The sequence below is a fragment of the Argopecten irradians genome, chromosome 10 (genome assembly GCF_041381155.1).
Source record: "Argopecten irradians isolate NY chromosome 10, Ai_NY, whole genome shotgun sequence".
Lineage (NCBI taxonomy): Eukaryota > Metazoa > Mollusca > Bivalvia > Pectinida > Pectinidae > Argopecten > Argopecten irradians.
In genome coordinates, this window is record NC_091143.1 from 8,438,929 (window position 1) to 8,456,407 (window position 17,479).

Below are 17,479 nucleotides of genomic sequence, written 5' to 3' on the forward strand. Positions count from 1 at the left end.
TAAGGTTATTTCAAATTGACTAAATTATCACAAATTCATTCATATATGAGTGACTAGGTGATTTATAAGACGTCCTGATAGAGACAATACATTGTACCATTGATTGATAATAATAAGCAACCAATCAGCAGCTGATTTGCCCTTTTACTATCATGTGTTTACTTTAACTCAGACCATGTATTATGATAGTTGTGTCTTTTAGTCCTTTCTCATTTTATATTTCTTAGCTTGGTAATTGTTTTCTGTTGAACATAAGAGTCAATTTTATACAATATACTCGTCAATATTAATCAGATTCGAGCAAGTTTTCAATTACAGTAACTAACTTTAACACAGAGTTTTTCATAAAAGGCCAACTTTATTCACATATGTAATGCACAATCATTATATACAATAGAAGCTACTTTAAAACATGGAAGACGACCAACTTGTGCTGGTGACACCAAAGAAAATATAATACAAATATGGGAAGTTATTGCTAGATATATAATGCTGTCATAATTCATTACAAAACATTACATGTATATAACATGAAACATTGTCATAGCATGAAACATGTAAAGGTACAGACAATAGTCTCTCGAAAACGATGAAAAGGATTTATCTAAGGACTATTCCTATCAGATATATGGGCAATAAACCACATGATCTGAAACATTAAAAGGACAATTCAGTCTAAGAGTATATTGCAATTTCCACATATTTTGGTAACAAACTAATTCTAATAGAAATTAGATTAGTTGGTTTACTGTGATACGTCGGAAAAGCCCAATGTAATGAAATGTATGCGAAATGTTCAAACTCGCTTACTGTCCGCCATTACACAAAATGGATGTCTTGTATGCCGAACCCTGATCCTTGCCAGTGTAGTAAGTAAAGATTTTTTTTTTGTCTGGAACTACTCAAATCGCTCTTACAATAGTAGTGTGTTTACAATATTAGATGTCTGTTCTTGTCTAAAAATAATTTCATAAACTCCTCAGTGGTTATGTATTGCATTTGTTTAACGTGCGTGACTTTGGCTCGGGTATGGGTACAGCGTACATGTTGTACCTGCTTAATCCTCATCCTGATCAACGATTTGAAATTTCAACTGTATCAATTAAAATACTTTAAAATAATGTCGTGAAATTTGTCAGTAGTTCTTGTTATATGTTTCATAAGGAATGTAGAACAATACATTTATGTCTTTTTTTTGCTTTGTGGTTATGAAACAGAATTGTCAGTAACCTTACTGAATTGTCCCTTTAAAATGACAAAAAAGCTGAGTACACATACATGTAATACATGTATCGACATTTACAGGGAGAGTTGCATTGCAATTTGGTAACAGTGAAAAACAATCATTATTAATATTGCGTTAATTACACATACACACAAATCTTATATCAATGTACAACAGAATCGACCAAAAGAACAGTTCTAGTTGGTTTGGTTGTTCTGATATTTACACATTAATAGTAAATGATTCTTCAATTATTTACTGAATCATATAGTTCAGTTTGCCGCTTAATACAAACGAAAATCAAACGAATACTAAAGTATCAAAATGTCAATACATGATTAAATATATTTCATCCATTAATACTTTAACAGACTGCTACATGTACTTAATGCTGGTGTTGGAGATGAAAATTCTTTAGATAAAATACTTCAAAATAGAAAGTTTGATATACAGTTAGCATGACTCTTTGTTTTAATAAATATGAATAACGATCAAGATGTTATTGAAATATTTATTGATGAGGATGAGGGTGATTCTGAGCAATTAATGAAGCTCCATCGTCAAGGTATATATGATAAGATGCAGGATATATAAATTAAATGATATCCATATCAGGGGCGTAGGAAGCAGGGGACAGGGGGGGGAGTAAACTTGCCTTTTTTCCTCCATTTCCACTGGCTGAAATGTTCTAAAAATGCACATTTGAAATGCACATTTGACAGAAAGAAAGATCCTCCTGCACATTTTTCGTACTTCGTTTTAGAAAATTTTGCGCTTTTCCTAATCATAAAAAATCAATACACCTGATCTAGACTTAAATGTCCATCAAGGGATTCTATTATTTCAAAAAATGTCTCTTAAAAGATTAATTTGTTTATATATCAAAGTAAGACAATTAATTCATTATTGTCTTGAGTTACACATCAATGTGCCGATGGTGTGAAGCCGCTATGTTCTGATCGAGCGGGTATGGCGACATTTAAAATTATATTTCTTAATGCAGGTAACTTTAACTAGAACAAAATACTATGTTAAGAACGCTTTAAACTCATCAAAATGTGTCGTAAACTCATCTCACCCATTATAAATCGTAATATTTTTCCGGGGGAGACGCCCGGACCTCGAAAACACCAAAAATCTTTCGGCGCTCGCAAAATCATCAAAATATATCGTAAAAATCATCACAGCCATTCTAAACCGGACTCCCAAACACCAGAGCATCGGGACTTCTGCGCTCGCACTCCAATTTGGCCAATTCCCGTATTCATTAAGTTCCTGTTAGCGACGTCACTGTCTATAGATGATAACAAGGATTATATGTAATGATATATGAAAAAAGTATATATGGTTGTGTGTTGAATTAAACTCCTCCTGTGGGTGCGGGGTGTGGTAAGGGGGTTGGTGTTACAAAATATTGAGGATCTTTGCCGCCCTCTCCCCCATCACGTTTCATCTGCCTACGCCACTGATAATGATAATCACCTACTACAATCAAATAGAACATGAGACATTTACATGATACACACAGTTAACGTGGTTCAAAGACACAAAAACTGGTGTTTTTTATGAAATGACATGAAATTACACGTGGATGAGATCATTTTACAGAAATATATCAAACGAACAACATAACAGACATTGCACATACGGTGATGGGTAGTTGTACTTCAACATCAAAATTTATCTGAAGCTAAATGCTGATACTCCTGTAAATCTAAAGGTGAAAATAGGTACATTGATGAATTTTGAATTTATCGAGTTATATATATATATAATATATATATTGTAGTATAATACCATTATCTTTGCAAACTGTATTACATGTAATCCGAATATCAAGTTAGTTTTTGAGAATACCACTGTATACGAAACATGATTTCATTGACATATTATATACCTAATTATTTTGCCAAATTCAAAACGTTGTGATGTCACTTTGATTTATCACATTTTTTTTTATTAAGAAAAAACTAATACGCTACATACACTCATTTTTGTAGCCCCAACAAACATGAGATTTGACAATCCCGTCTCCCTACCGTACCTCATCTCGTACTCGACGAGAGTAACATAGATTGGTCTCCCTTCCTCAAAAACCCTTTATTGAGCCACAGGGACAATATGACTGAGGAGGAAAGGGGAGGAAATAGAAGGATGGGACTCCATAAAGTTATGGTAAGTATTACATCATGAAAATTGGTTTTACATTGAAAAACCTCAATTTCATTTCAGTAATAAGTTACCATGACTTTAATATGGGAATTCGTCTTTCCGTAGTGGAGAGTCTGAAGCCAGGCAACCCAGTCAAACGGCAAATATAGGACACAAGCTCCCGATAGGGAGATTAAAAAAGGTTTCAAGAATCCCCCACCCCCATCCCCGAAGGAAAGGAGTAAAAAAGGAATACCTCCCAGAGAAAAGAGGAGTACCATCGTGGTGCCTGCCCGCATACGGTTAAAACTTGAACCAAGGAAAACAGTCCATCAGAATGAGAGGACAGGTACCGGAGGTAAAAGTCAGTGAAAGTAGACTGACCACGCCAAAAGGCAGCAGATATGATGTCCTGGAATGAGGACCCATTTAGAAGAGCCAATGAAGCTGCAAGGGCTCAAACCTCACGAGCCCTCACCTTGCATTTCGCCGAGATATATCATTAGACTGCTCGTAAGCAATCTTGATCACCTGAAATATCCATCTGGAAAATGGACTGGGAGAAGAAATCCTGCTGACCCTGTTTAATGGGCAAGAATAGATCGGTACCTTTAAGGAGAGAGACCCAAAAGGGCCTCCTTTAGTGATTCGAACACAAGTGCTAGGTTCAGCTGTGATGCTAACTGCCGTATTTTAGGCCTGTCCAGACTGAAGCCCCTAATCAAAGCAGACAAAGAGGTGGAAGAACCTACCTCTCGTCTATCATGAAAAGTCAGTACACTGGCAATTGTCGTGCGGTATCCCGCAATAGTACCGGAGCCAAGATTCCGTTCCCTAAACATATAGAGAAGGAAATCCGCAATCAGCTAGACAGAAGCTCTTGATCGGATCAATCTTCCTGCCGATACACCAATTACAGAAGATCTTCCAGCATGACTGGTAGACGGCAGAAGAGGAAGACCGAATTGATCGGGCGATGCGGGCTGACACGTCTCAGAAAAGCCTGCCTGAGCGTGGCCTCCTGAGATAGCTTCCACGCGTGAGCGTGGAGGAACCCGGGACGTATATGCATAGTCCGTGACCGAGGCTGGCGCAAGAGATTGGATCTGGGTGGAAGAACCAGAGGAACATCCAGCTCCGGAAACCAGGGTTGTCTCAGCCACAGGAGTGAGGGAGCAATGTTGCGTCCATCAGGTTAAATGGAGGGAATGCATAAGCATGCATCCCCTCCCAATCCAGAAATAGCGTGTCTACAGTCCAAGCCAATTGGTCTTGCACCGGCGAGACAAAGGTTGGCAACTCGTTGTTCAGGGAAGTGGCGTGTGACTAGCCGATGGAGGTCAGAGCAAGATCTCGAACTTCTCCAAAGGTGGAAGGGCAATACCCTGAACCGTGTTGAAACGGTTTCCCAGGAAAAGATAGTCCTGAGAAGGGGAAACCTCGAACTTCTGTCTGGAAGGAATGAAGCCGACTTTGAAGTTTCAGGATCAGACAGGTATTCTGCACCAAAGATTCTCGCACTAGGATACTTAAGTTATGGTAACGTACTACTAACAGGAAATTTTAAATCAGACAGTGTTCTTTGGCTTATCTATAACACTTTGATCATCAATTGCCATACGTATTAGGTTTGTCTATGGTGGTAATTGATAAATAAAAGAGACAAAGTCGGAGTACAGGGTGTTCAGGCTTATATTTGTAGATCTAAATTTGACGAAAGTAAATATAAATCAAGTTATCTTAATCATCACAGTTCACACAGTTTATAAAATTCAATTATACAGTTCATTACAGTTTGGCATCAATTGATCTTATCAACATGTGATTTCCACAGGAATTATGATTTCGTTTTGTTACCTTTTCATTACTCAGTATGGATGGATCGGTCTCGCAATACAACCGGAAGTATCATAGAGAGCGCCACCGTGCAGACGATACAAATGTACATCACCATGAACACTCGGTCCATCATGACAGCTAAGAGGCTCCAGTCTCTATCCGAAGTTGCCGTCTCCTCTTGGGATTCAATGTGACGACGAAAGAATTCCAGTCGGTCGGAAATACCATTGAGTGAAGACTGTAGATGAGATATCACCTGGCGTCCGTCGGAGGGCCGAGTGTTCGTCTGTGTCTTGTCATTTTCTGAGTAGTTGTTGTAATTCACTTTCTCGAATTGTTCGCATTGCAGAGGACCATTTGGAATCTAAGTAAGAAACAAATATTTCCTTGACTGCATGTTTTAAATTTAGGTTGTTAAAAGTCAAAGATCACATAGAAGAGGTTAATAATAAAGGATATTTAAAAGAAAATCGTCAAGACTCTACCCTGTTTATGACACATATGTATCCGTTAGATTGCAATATTTATGTAATATGTTCTATATAGCTTTAAAAATCTATCGGTGTTTTTATATCCTTAATGTTTATTACCATGACATCTCGTTAAACTTGTCTGGTACCAGCATTACATAATGATCTGCAAAGTTAAGTAGTTTCATTCCAATGAAAATATTACAGGAACCATGAAAAGAATCAAATATACGTACAATGAGGCCAGAGTTGTTTCCACCACTCATAGTGTAGTTCTTGTCGTCATCATAAGTTATCTTTACGCACGTGATACGTGACAAAGGTACCATGATGCATCGCTTCACCCATCCGGGCATGCGTGTGCCATTGTTTCCTTTATAGTGAACTTGAAGTACGAATACTGTGAGGAGGCAGGATATACCCACCATTGCCATGGAAACCATAAAGTAAACACCTGAGGATGTAAATGTTTGTGTTACTATAGAAACCAAGTACATGCCTGGAGATATAAATATTACATAATACTATCAGATAACACTATTGTTAGTTTAGAAAACAAAAATATAGATATTGAAGAAACTACAAACGCAGCTGTTTACGGAAAAGTCACCGTTGTAACATATTTGTGATGAATATTGATTATGTATTCAATGAAGTTGAAAATCAGACCATCCCTATTTGGAGGTAAAACAAATATTTGGGATCATCTTTTCCTCACAATTTTCAATGAGTAAGAAGTATTTGCAATAACAAGAAATGTGTGTCCGCAATCCATCTTTCTGTATCCTTGATATTCCAGGGATTACTTTTACGACAAGTGAATTTTTTTTTTTTTTTAAATTATGCTTAAGATTTAAGTTTCTTCTTAAGAAATACATTCCGAAGGCGGTGATTACCTATCCTATCTTATTAAATTCTCCTAAAATGCAGCGATCTCTTACCTAGAAATGGAGTGCTGTCCCCTGACGGGGGAATGGTCTCCAAGACAATCAGCTGGAATACGGCCAGGGACAGAAGAACGGTGATCTCAAGGTTAACCTTCTCACCAGAGTCTGGTGGCAGCATGAATCCAAACACAGCCACAAATGTGATGAGCAGACAAGGACAGAGAATGTTCATGATGTAAAACAGAGGTTTACGTTGAAGATTGAAGGTGAAGGTCACGGTACACCAATACGTGTCGCCATACCAATCCCGACTGTACTTGATAGGCGCGTCCAGAACGTCCCATTCAATACTCCGGACGAAACTCGCTAGTCCGGTGTGGGATGAGGCGTTAGATATGTCCAACTCAAGTCCATTGTAGGCCCAGGATCCGAAAATCAAGGGACAGGTCTGGGTATCGAAGGGGAAGTATCGAACGTTGATTGCACATAGGCTGTTCAGTATGGAGGGAAAGTTGTAGGCAATGTAACCAGTATGGTCTAGTACAGCCCTGAAATCCTTGATACCAGACAGGGTCGACTCAGCACTGTTAAAACAACCAATCATGATACAATATATTGCTATGCAAGATGATATTGTTGAACTACATCTTGCAATAAACATAAAATAACACAATTATATCATATTCACGTTTGTATGACTAAGAAGCAACTACACATTAAGACAAAGCATAAGAAATAATGTTAAACATGTTCTCTCGAGTGACATAGTCATGTATCTGATAGTGATTCAGACATAGATTTGTATATTAGATGTCCATGACGAAGTAAAAGCCGCCAATAGTTCTCTAACACTAGGGATTATTCTTGTTAAGAATTACACGTATCTATTACATGTTATGTGCTTTGTACATATGTTGCACACACCTAAGATATCATTAGTTTTAGTTCCGTTTTGTTATGTTATGACCAGAAACAGTTTTAATATATATACCAATATATAACTCAAGAAAAAGTACGTGTCCATGTAGAGTTGAATACATAAAAAAATAAAACTCAACGACCTTCCTCTAGTACTTTCGCCATTTTAAGATGGCTCTTCAGGAATAAAAATAAAAATCATAAGGTAAATAATACATGTATATAAGATAGGTGTATATATATTTATATGTGTGTGCTTATTATAAAATAATGTTTTCCTATTGAAAGGATCTTTTATGTATCATTTTTATGTTATCTATACAGTAAACTTGTATATTGTCATTAAATTGCGTCTTTTTCGGATATACATCGGTATCAATTTATAAAGCTGGAGCCTAGAAATGAGAAATTGTGTACGTTAATTGATTCTTGCTAATTGTCTTTGCAACCGAAATCTTTAACATATATAATCACTTTCAATATTGCAAGTCAATTGTTACATATATCATTAGGAAGTCGTTTCAGTCTTTATTTGTACATGTGTTATCTAAAGGATACGACATATAGTACAAATCAATAAGGTAGTTTAAGTGTCAAGGTGCGAGACGATTCGTTAACCTTGAGATATTTTCTGTAAATATTTGTATCGTGTTGGTATTGGCGCAGTGTGACATGCTAAATTCACTGTACCACAGACTATTGGAGATCGATAACCTAATAAATATTAGTCACACTTTGTATCATAGCGTTACAATGGACCCTGACTACAGTAACACTATTCACAAAAGCAAATTTCTCAATTGATTGATAAGTGTAAGTGTAATGAAATGAGACATTTTAATGTCATAAACAACAAAACAGATAAATTATGATGTTCTGAAAATTAAAATTAATGTAGTCGTATGGGTAATGAATAATCCAGCTTTGATGAATTTAATATATAAAAGTCTGGATTATGTTTGATGAAGATATGAATCGAAAAAATGATAATCATGCATCAAAATAATTATATATATATGTAATATTTCTGGATTTGTATTCAATAAGATGCAGCAAATATCCATATCACTTCCATAAGATGTTTCAGTGTAAAATGTATTAGATGGTAATTGCATCATTATTATGAAAAAGTTGTTAATGTAGGAAATGGAATGTTATGAATAGCTGCGATTATTATCACTATTATTGATAAACTATTCCACTAAACTGAACAAATAATCAACATGCTAGACAAGCATATGTATGTCTAAATTGACTAAAAATTGATAGAAGACCAGGGGTAAGGGTTAAAAATTACTAAAATGTATATCTAAACGAGTATTTCTCTCTCTCTCTCTCAACCCCCATCCCTTCTCTCTCTCTCTCTCTCTCTCTCTCTCTCTCTCTCTCTCTCTCTCTCTCTCTCTCTCTCTCTCTCTCTCTCTTTTTATCACTCAAATATGCACTACTTAATCACGTCATTTAAACCATTAAACGCCACTGTTAAACTCGCGTTACATGAACAATATCGCTAGTAAGTGAGACAATAAATATGCAATATAGATAATTGTGATTCAATAATAAATCGGTTTATGGAACCAATGCTCGGCCTACATGATATACCTCGGTATATACAAACACAATAGGATAATGATTGTTTGTCCAAACATTTTATCACATTAAATCACAAAGGGAAGGCAGATTATGTTCTAATCAGTATAATGCACTATGGAGAGACAAAACCACTTATTGTCGCTGTAGACAATCTAATTATACTCTCCACTGATCCTCTCGATGTGTCAGTAACGTCATTCCGTAACACATTATACCTAAAATACCAGTATATTTGATAGTATAAAATCTTGTCATTACCTTAGGTAATGGTCCCACTGCTAATGGATAAGTTGGCTAACGTATGGGATGTCTGTTATATGAAACAGTGGGAAGAAATAAACTGCCAATCATTTAAATAGTGTATAATGATGTACAAACGACAGTGTTTAATCGTAATCACAATGTTCTGAAATTACAACACGTTCGTCAATAGTTGCCATCATATCCAAGGCTTTCATAATAGCATTAAAAATAAAGTCTATATACTATAATTACATTGTCTGTTTAATAGTTATCATTTTAAATAAAATATCTATAGCCGAAACAATCTTATAGAGTCCTTAATCTAATGTGACAAATGTATATATTCTTTCGACTTATTACTGGAGAGTTCAATAATAAAGACACTTAACAATAATGGTCATGGTTCGCCGTCAGTGTTTAAATGTATTACAATGTACGTGTTGATATACAACCAACATGTAGAGACAATAAAATATCACGGTTCGCACAGGTCTCCTGATTTCTATCTGTATGCCGATTGATATAGATGTTTCATTGTTTTTGAACTTTATTTTAGAGCCTGACGACATTTCGACTGTCTATTGTTTTACGCTTACTTGTCGTACAGCACTAAGTCTGGTACCCATATTCGGTCGTAAGGGATCACTATATGGTCTATACTGCTGTAGTTAGCTGGGTCCCAGGTTAACCGACAGTCCGTCCATCTCTGTAATCAGACGATCATTGATATTATCTTATTATTCCATTATCTTCTCATACTGTAGCTCATAAAATAACATTTATAATAAAAAGAGTAGTAATGCATTATTACAATTATTTCATGTTGAGGACATTCTGTATTTGCATATTACAGAATTATCTGCACTTTGGGTAGGTATTGATTGTGACGTCATGTGTTTGCGAGCGTAAGTCATACTCTTCGGCGTGAATTGTGCTCACAAAATAATGACGTCACAAAGAATACCTACCCATAATGGAGTTAACTCTGTAATATGCCAAGACGTAATTTACGGAGTCACCATTGGGTTAGGCAAATGAATAATTCATGTTCTGTTGGTTTAATTTTCCTTTTAATTTAATCTGATACATGTGTTAGGATTTAAACTCCTGTAAAATGTCAATGCAAAGCTTTATACCTTTCTAAATTTTGACTGTTTAAGACTCTACCGAGATGTAAGCAATGTGCATGATATCTTAATTGTCGATTATCTTGAAATGACATTTATATGAATACAGAAACCAATTAAATTATCACGTAAATGGCTTACCGTCCTTATCCAGACGTTGAGTTTTAATATTTGTTTTGGTTCATCCTGAAAAAAATGGTATAAAAATAAAAGCAAATGTTATACAAAATTGTCAACATCATTATATCCAACGTAAATATCAAGTGAAATAAATAGGAACATAATTTTACCATCTAAGATAGTCGAGCCATATTGTATACACTATTGATTGAATTGTTCGGAGATATACTTTCTTCCTTGCCAGAAAATAGATGGCTTGCGATATTATTATTACAATCATATCAGATAAATCGACGTTTAAATCTGGTTTAAAAATGAATATAGAAAAAATTGAAATAATTTGGATTGGTAGTATGAAATGCAGTAACGAAAGGAACGGAAATCTATCCTTAACGAAAGCATTGATTTTGATGTATTATGGAATTTTGGTGGTTAATATATTTTGATATCATCTTTTATTTTTGAAAAGATACATTTAGAACATGGCATAAAAATATTTAAAAAGACGTTAAAGATTTACAAATTAAAACCTCTTTTAACAAAAAAGTATTCGGCATAATATAAATAAGAAATTTTGATGGTGAACCCATTTTTACAAGGCTTGGTATAGATTAAGAATACATAAAATTGCTAAAAGATCAAATAAATGTTTTTTCTCTCTTTTGAAATTAATTTACGTAAATGCCTGCCAAACCTCTTCCACAAAACACAACTTATACGCCTATTGGTTCCCTTAAATATACAGATTTTGATTTTAATGTGCGGGAAATGTTGTTCATGCGATATCTGTCAAACAAATGCAGTTTACACACCAGTAAATAACAAAAAATAAAAATAATTCCTTATATTTATATTTTAACCGACTATTTCTTTTAAACTAATGTTTCAATAAAATAAAACTTTCGTTTATTCAACGTTATACGATTGATGAAACAGCCGGTCAATTGATGAAATCCCGGAACAGCTTTTTCCAATTTGGCGGGAAATGTTGTTACGTTCAGAAAGTACACAAAACAGAGTTCCGCAATAACACTCCTTTTCTTTCCATTGATGCAATGTTTCTGAAATATTTTATTTTCCGAAACATTATTTAAGATATTCATTACACTCAAATACAGAATCAATACAGGTCGAATCTGATGCGCGCATTACACTACTTGCGGAAGTCAGTGTTTCGATGTATGTATTCTTGCGCGACAACCTACTGTGTTTACACAAGTGTAAACGATCTTCCAGTTGGTAAGGTAATATAAAAACATTGAAATGTAAATATTCAAATATGAAGTTTACAAATCTATCACTCTTTTTGATAAGACATAAACTGGAACTACCAGTAAAATTAAATGGTAAAACGATTTTTAGATGGAAAAAAGTGAAAACAGATATATTGCATTCCGTTTAAAGTAACATAGTAGTTTTCGCTATGTGTACATTCTGTAGCTCTGAGATAGAAACAATAATACATTTAATGTGGGAATGCCAAGAAGTACAAAACCTATTGCAAAATTTTAAAACCATTATGGAAGTTCTTTATATTTTTTACAATAAACAAACAATTTTTCCTTCTTGTTCTTACAAATAACAATGTCAATGCTCCAGTTGAAAATGTTATAGTTTTGATAATTAAACAGAACATTTAGAGAACAAGATGTCTTCCTAAAATTTTAAGTATCAACGCATTGACAAAAATATTAAAGAATATCATAATACTCACAAATACTTATCAAAAGGTTAAATATATATTTCGAAAATACAACTACAAAATAGTTGAAAAAAGTGGTAACGTCTTAACTGAACTTTTTTTTGAAAAACTGAAGTTAATCAAAGTCCTGACAGCAAAAATTTAACAATAAATTATCTAACATTAGTAAAAAAAAATACACATAACCACATCTCGACTCTATTCTCCTTTGTATCGTATATATCTGTATGAATGTGGGTGTATGGAAATTTCTGATTGTATGCGATGATGAATGTAATCTCATATGTGTATATGTGTCTAAAAATGAGGGAGTGTAAATGTTATGTAGACAGGTGAAAATGAAGCACATGTTGTTTTTTATATTTATGTTTAACTGCTCCTGTAGCTGTCTGTATTGTCTGTACAATAGAAAATTATTAAAAAATTAAAGATATAAAAAAACATACACACACCCAAGAATTAATAATTATAATGAACTATAATTCTTGCCCAGATCATGGAAATAATAATTTATAGTAAAATGTTAATTTCCTAGTGACGGTTAATATAACATTTTACTTACAAGGTCAATAATCTGACGAAGGCTCATGTCGGCAGTAGCATTGACCTTGTCATTGTGTTCACACTGTGGTCTGACGTCACGGTCGTAGTTAGTGAAGAGATCCCTGACTAGCTGGTCCTGTAAGTCTGCGGTCACCCCTGAAACCACTAGCATCATATACTGCAGGTTACATCAGAGTTTAACATAACAAGTAAAGCAGTGCAGTAAGAACTCCAAAACAGTACACCGGAGTTTTAGGTAACGAAATGTGTGCGTCAAAAATAGCATAAATTAACAATGACAAAATAATGTTTCATGCAAGCATTAGAAATAAAAAATTTTTAAATCAATACTATTTGTGTTAATTATGATTTTAAACATATTTGAATTAAAATTGCAATAGAAAAAGAAGCAAAAAACATTCACTTATTGAAGTACATGTTTATTTCAAATGAACTTACATTCGAGTGTTGATATGTACTGCACTCGGTACTTAGGACAATTGTGATATACAACACAATGTTCTGACGCTCAAGTACCGTATTAAGGATGTTTAATCTTTGCAATCAAAGTAACATTCTGGCTATTTTTTTTATAAATACACGAGAATACGAAATTGACATTACATCATTCCTAACTCACTGAGTAACATTCTATACATTGAAGGTAATATTTTCACTTTTCGTTTTGAAAAAAAAATCCAAAACTAGTATAAAATCATCTCTGTTACAGGTAACTCCCCTTCACATTTCATCTCATTTAGTCATTGGGATAGAAAAAGAAGATAGTTCCTCAAAAGAGTTATGATTACAATTACATAAGATAATTATCAAAATTTATTTATATATATTAAAGTGAATAGTCGGGCAAAGAAAACCAGTCTAAATGCATTCATTGGCCTTCCAAAAGTTCTCACATATTAATACGACGGTCAAGTTCTGCTTAGGTCCCCAGTTCTGACCATTAAAATAAAGAAAAGTTGAAAGCATTGAAAGCGAGGCTGTGTGGAAATGTAACCACGGACATAGTGAGCCGGGAGGACGTTTTAGAATTCCCATACTTTAAATTAATTTCTTCGTACGCAGACAGATTTTGACGAGAGATTTCATTTTTCCATTTCATAAGAAATTATACTGGATACATTCACACCATTTTTACCGACTTTAGCCATCCTTACCCGACTGTTCACTTTAAATCGCGGTAAGTTTATTATGCATCTTATGCAATTATGTGATTGGTTATGAGATATTTACATTTTAGCATATTGTGACTTTTATATGAATAATAATAAAAAAAATCACTTTTATAGAAAACAAATGGGAAAACTGTCGTTTATTTTCTTACGAAGCTTACTTTCACATGTTATATCAGAGCTATGAATGCAGACACAGAAAAGAAACTGATATTCATAGCCAAAGGAAATATAGAACTGCAAAGAAAAGAGAAAATCAATGGAGTTGAACAGGCATTTTAAAAAGGAAACAACAGTAATGTTATGATTTAGTCAAATATATTTCTATCTGCCTTTGCGATATTATATCCATATACTCGTTTAAAATATTACTCTTAATGACTGCCATAGTATAGTTCCGTCTAATCTTGCTATGGGTGTATTCGTTGTGGTCCAGGATACATATTGCAGCTACGTTTAATGCAACATTTTCTCAAACTGTATTATTACACTGTATCTGGATTCAAATTTACAAGTAGCTTCTAGGATGAACTGGTCCTATTGTCCATTGATCGCCATGCATTTTTATGACAATTAGGAATCTTGAAATGTCTGTCAGTTAAGTTATGGACAATTTCATTTTGCAAAGTTATACGAAGCTGTAATACATTTTTAAATTCTTTGAAGGTTTCTGTTGAAAAAGAGAGAATACAAGAAGGACAAAAGGTCTGAACAAAGTATAGACATCAATATTACATACCTTTGATAGTGAGTAATATCAGAATCAGTCCCAGTAACTCCATACCCTATAATGGCGAGTCTGCCTGTAAGTATACAGTAAAACTAGAATCGTCACAAGTGTTTGACAAATACTGGTCCTAGTCCACTGAAGGTGCTATATGAACGACCTTTGTGGTCTCCATATAAAACAGCGCACTTAGACAATATGCCGGAAAGTGGGTTCATATCAATATAGATGATTTAGCTCGCGAAACAATGAAATGCCAGATATCCCGACGGAGCGTTGTATATAGGACGTCCGAGGCCTTTTCCGTATACTAATGTTGATGTATTCTATGTGGCTGTCACAAACATACGATGGATGGCGTAAATATCACTATATACAGGTCTTCGATATACGCACAATGACATTTCCTGTTTTATATGTTCCGACGTTTTTATCAAAATAACTTTACTAAGAATTGATCTTGATAACACTGCGTGATATCTCAAATGAACAATCAGCTATACATCATACCAGTATGGATGAATTCGATAATCATACAGCGCCAGGGAATAGGGATGGCGTTTCCACTTAGCACGATAATTACGCATTCAGTGTTTTATGTCCCATATAAAAGGAGGGTTCGAGTACCACACATTATATATAGACCCTCTGTGTATTACATATATATTTTTGTCTGCTTTCATGGCAATTATGATATCTTTGAAAACGATAGACCATCAATATCAATCAGTAAACAGTTAGAATATTAGGAGAAATCGTGCTTATTTTATAATTCTCATTATTGATTCAATATCAACATGCGCTGTTTCACAGGAAATCTGTGCATAATAGCCATAATACATTTTCAAAATATCCATGATCCAATATTCATAGACATGATTAAAGGGTAGTTCTTATGTACTTTCATTATTGGACTCGTCAGTAAGTTTTCGAAAGAATGTATATACTATACCTGTATTGGTAAAACTAACTAAAACGATTTTAGAGAAAAGTATGCTGAGAAGCAAGGATTTAATATTTAGTTAATTTAACTCTATTACCAGTACAGGATCGTCAGATCCTCTACACCGGAATCAAATATACAACTAGGTAATGGTTAGGATAAAAGTGATTGTAACCACAATTTCAGGTCTAAAATATACATGTATATGATATATATATATATATAAAGTTCTTGATCCGCCCAATGTTTGTCCTTTCTGTTCTTAAATGAATATATATACTACTATTATTATTATTTATATATAAACACAAAGAATGTGGTACTAAAAAGAAGTATAATAACGCAATATTAAAATTATGGTTGATACAGAAGATTTTCAACGAGTGGCTATGGAAGTGATATTTATCAAACTATCTATATAACGAATTTGATGAATTTTATATCACATCGTCACGAGTGTAAGATTCTATTTATAACATAACTTTTATTTTATAACTTTTATACATATATCTTACGATATTTATATGACATAGCTGAACAGGCCAGTTATGTGATAAATATCCTTCTTGATTCCGGGAGCATTGCATGAATGATGCTGTACTAAATTATGCTCTTCGGGGATGATAACACGATGCGCGAAAGAAAACAGTAAATCTAATTACATTTCCATTTTGAAATTTTATGTTATCCATGTTAAATATCGACATGCCGATAAAGGACATACATTGTGTAACGATTTCAGGTAAATCATACATTTGGTCCTGAACAAGAAATTATCCTTAATGCAATGTACTTTGTACATATTACTTTCTGCATCAAACAATTATTTTATTTAAAAAAATTGTTTTTGTTTGGTGAAAAACTTTTTTTCAAATGCTTACTAGACTGCACTATCTTTATAACAGCTCCGATTTCTCTGTCAGATCATACTAAATATACACCAAAAGTAAATTGCATGTACGTCGGAACACCTTCCAACAATGAAGTGTTTTCGTCGCAATATTTATGGCGATATCGGAAGGTTTTTTTGTTCAGCGAATTAAAACCATGCAGTGAGTGGCACAATAATGGTTCATGCCTCCTCTTACACTCTACGGAGAGTTCAATATGAACATTCAATTTGACGATCACGGGGTGAATGTCTTCTTCACCAGGATTGGTCACCAAACAAAAACGAATAGTCCAAAGGTATGTCATCCTAATATGTGATTGGCTGATTAGATTGATATACCAATAACAGCATAACCATTCCGAGACGACCACAATGTATGCGCAGTGTTGCGTGTGTGAAGTGCGTGTGTGGGGTGGGAAACTGCATTATGTTGGTGTTACGTTGTGTCTCTAAGTAATAGCGGAGTTATTGCCCTTTGCATAGTTTTATCTCACTGAAGCATCGCGGATATGCTACATAAAGAACAGAGCAAACAAAGAAACACTTGATCATCAACAATCAATGGAAAACAGTGAAATGAATATGTACTAAAATAGCAAAAATGTCCTTTGTCGAACACTTCACTACTGATAGTGTACATAGTGAACATGTTGATTTTGTTAGATTCGCCGCTGGATAATTCCTGGTCAGTATTCCTAATTAAGTAATATTTACAATGCATGTTCAATAGGTAGACGATAAATAGTTAATGATGTTATTATAATGGCCAGTCATTTGTGGACCGATGGCCTGATAACGGATTAAATCACCCCTCGAGGAGATGGACTCGTCTGTCAGACAACATGCACGTACACTATTCATTGGTACTGAATGTCAATCGTGCAATGTCCGTGCCATGTCAAATTAACT

General features: G+C 34.4%; 1 protein-coding gene across 1 annotated transcript; it reads right to left on the bottom strand.

The window, feature by feature from the left end:
• Positions 1-356: 356 nt before the first annotated feature.
• LOC138333038 (neuronal acetylcholine receptor subunit alpha-10-like) lies at positions 357-15,432 on the bottom strand. Its single transcript, XM_069281142.1, has 7 exons — positions 14,748-15,432; positions 12,838-12,974; positions 10,595-10,639; positions 9,923-10,032; positions 6,627-7,156; positions 5,922-6,139; positions 357-5,579 (listed from the first exon to the last, which is right to left on the bottom strand). Exons 1-7 carry the CDS (start codon positions 14,788-14,790, stop codon positions 5,241-5,243), a joined length of 1,422 nt encoding a protein of 473 aa, XP_069137243.1. The 5' UTR covers positions 14,791-15,432; the 3' UTR covers positions 357-5,240.
• Between the last annotated feature and the right edge of the window lie 2,047 nt (positions 15,433-17,479).

Bases quoted from the DNA above. Each gene is read 5' to 3' on its own strand.
- LOC138333038 (XM_069281142.1), bottom strand. From the start codon at position 14,790: ATGGAGTTACTGGGACTGATTCTGATATTACTCACTATCAAAG. The intron at 6,140-6,626 runs GTAAGAGATCGC...TTACATCCTCAG, and splicing joins GGACAGCACTCCATTTCTAG to GTGTTTACTTTATGGTTTCC. The intron at 5,580-5,921 runs GTACGTATATTT...TTTCTTACTTAG, and splicing joins GAAACAACTCTGGCCTCATT to ATTCCAAATGGTCCTCTGCA.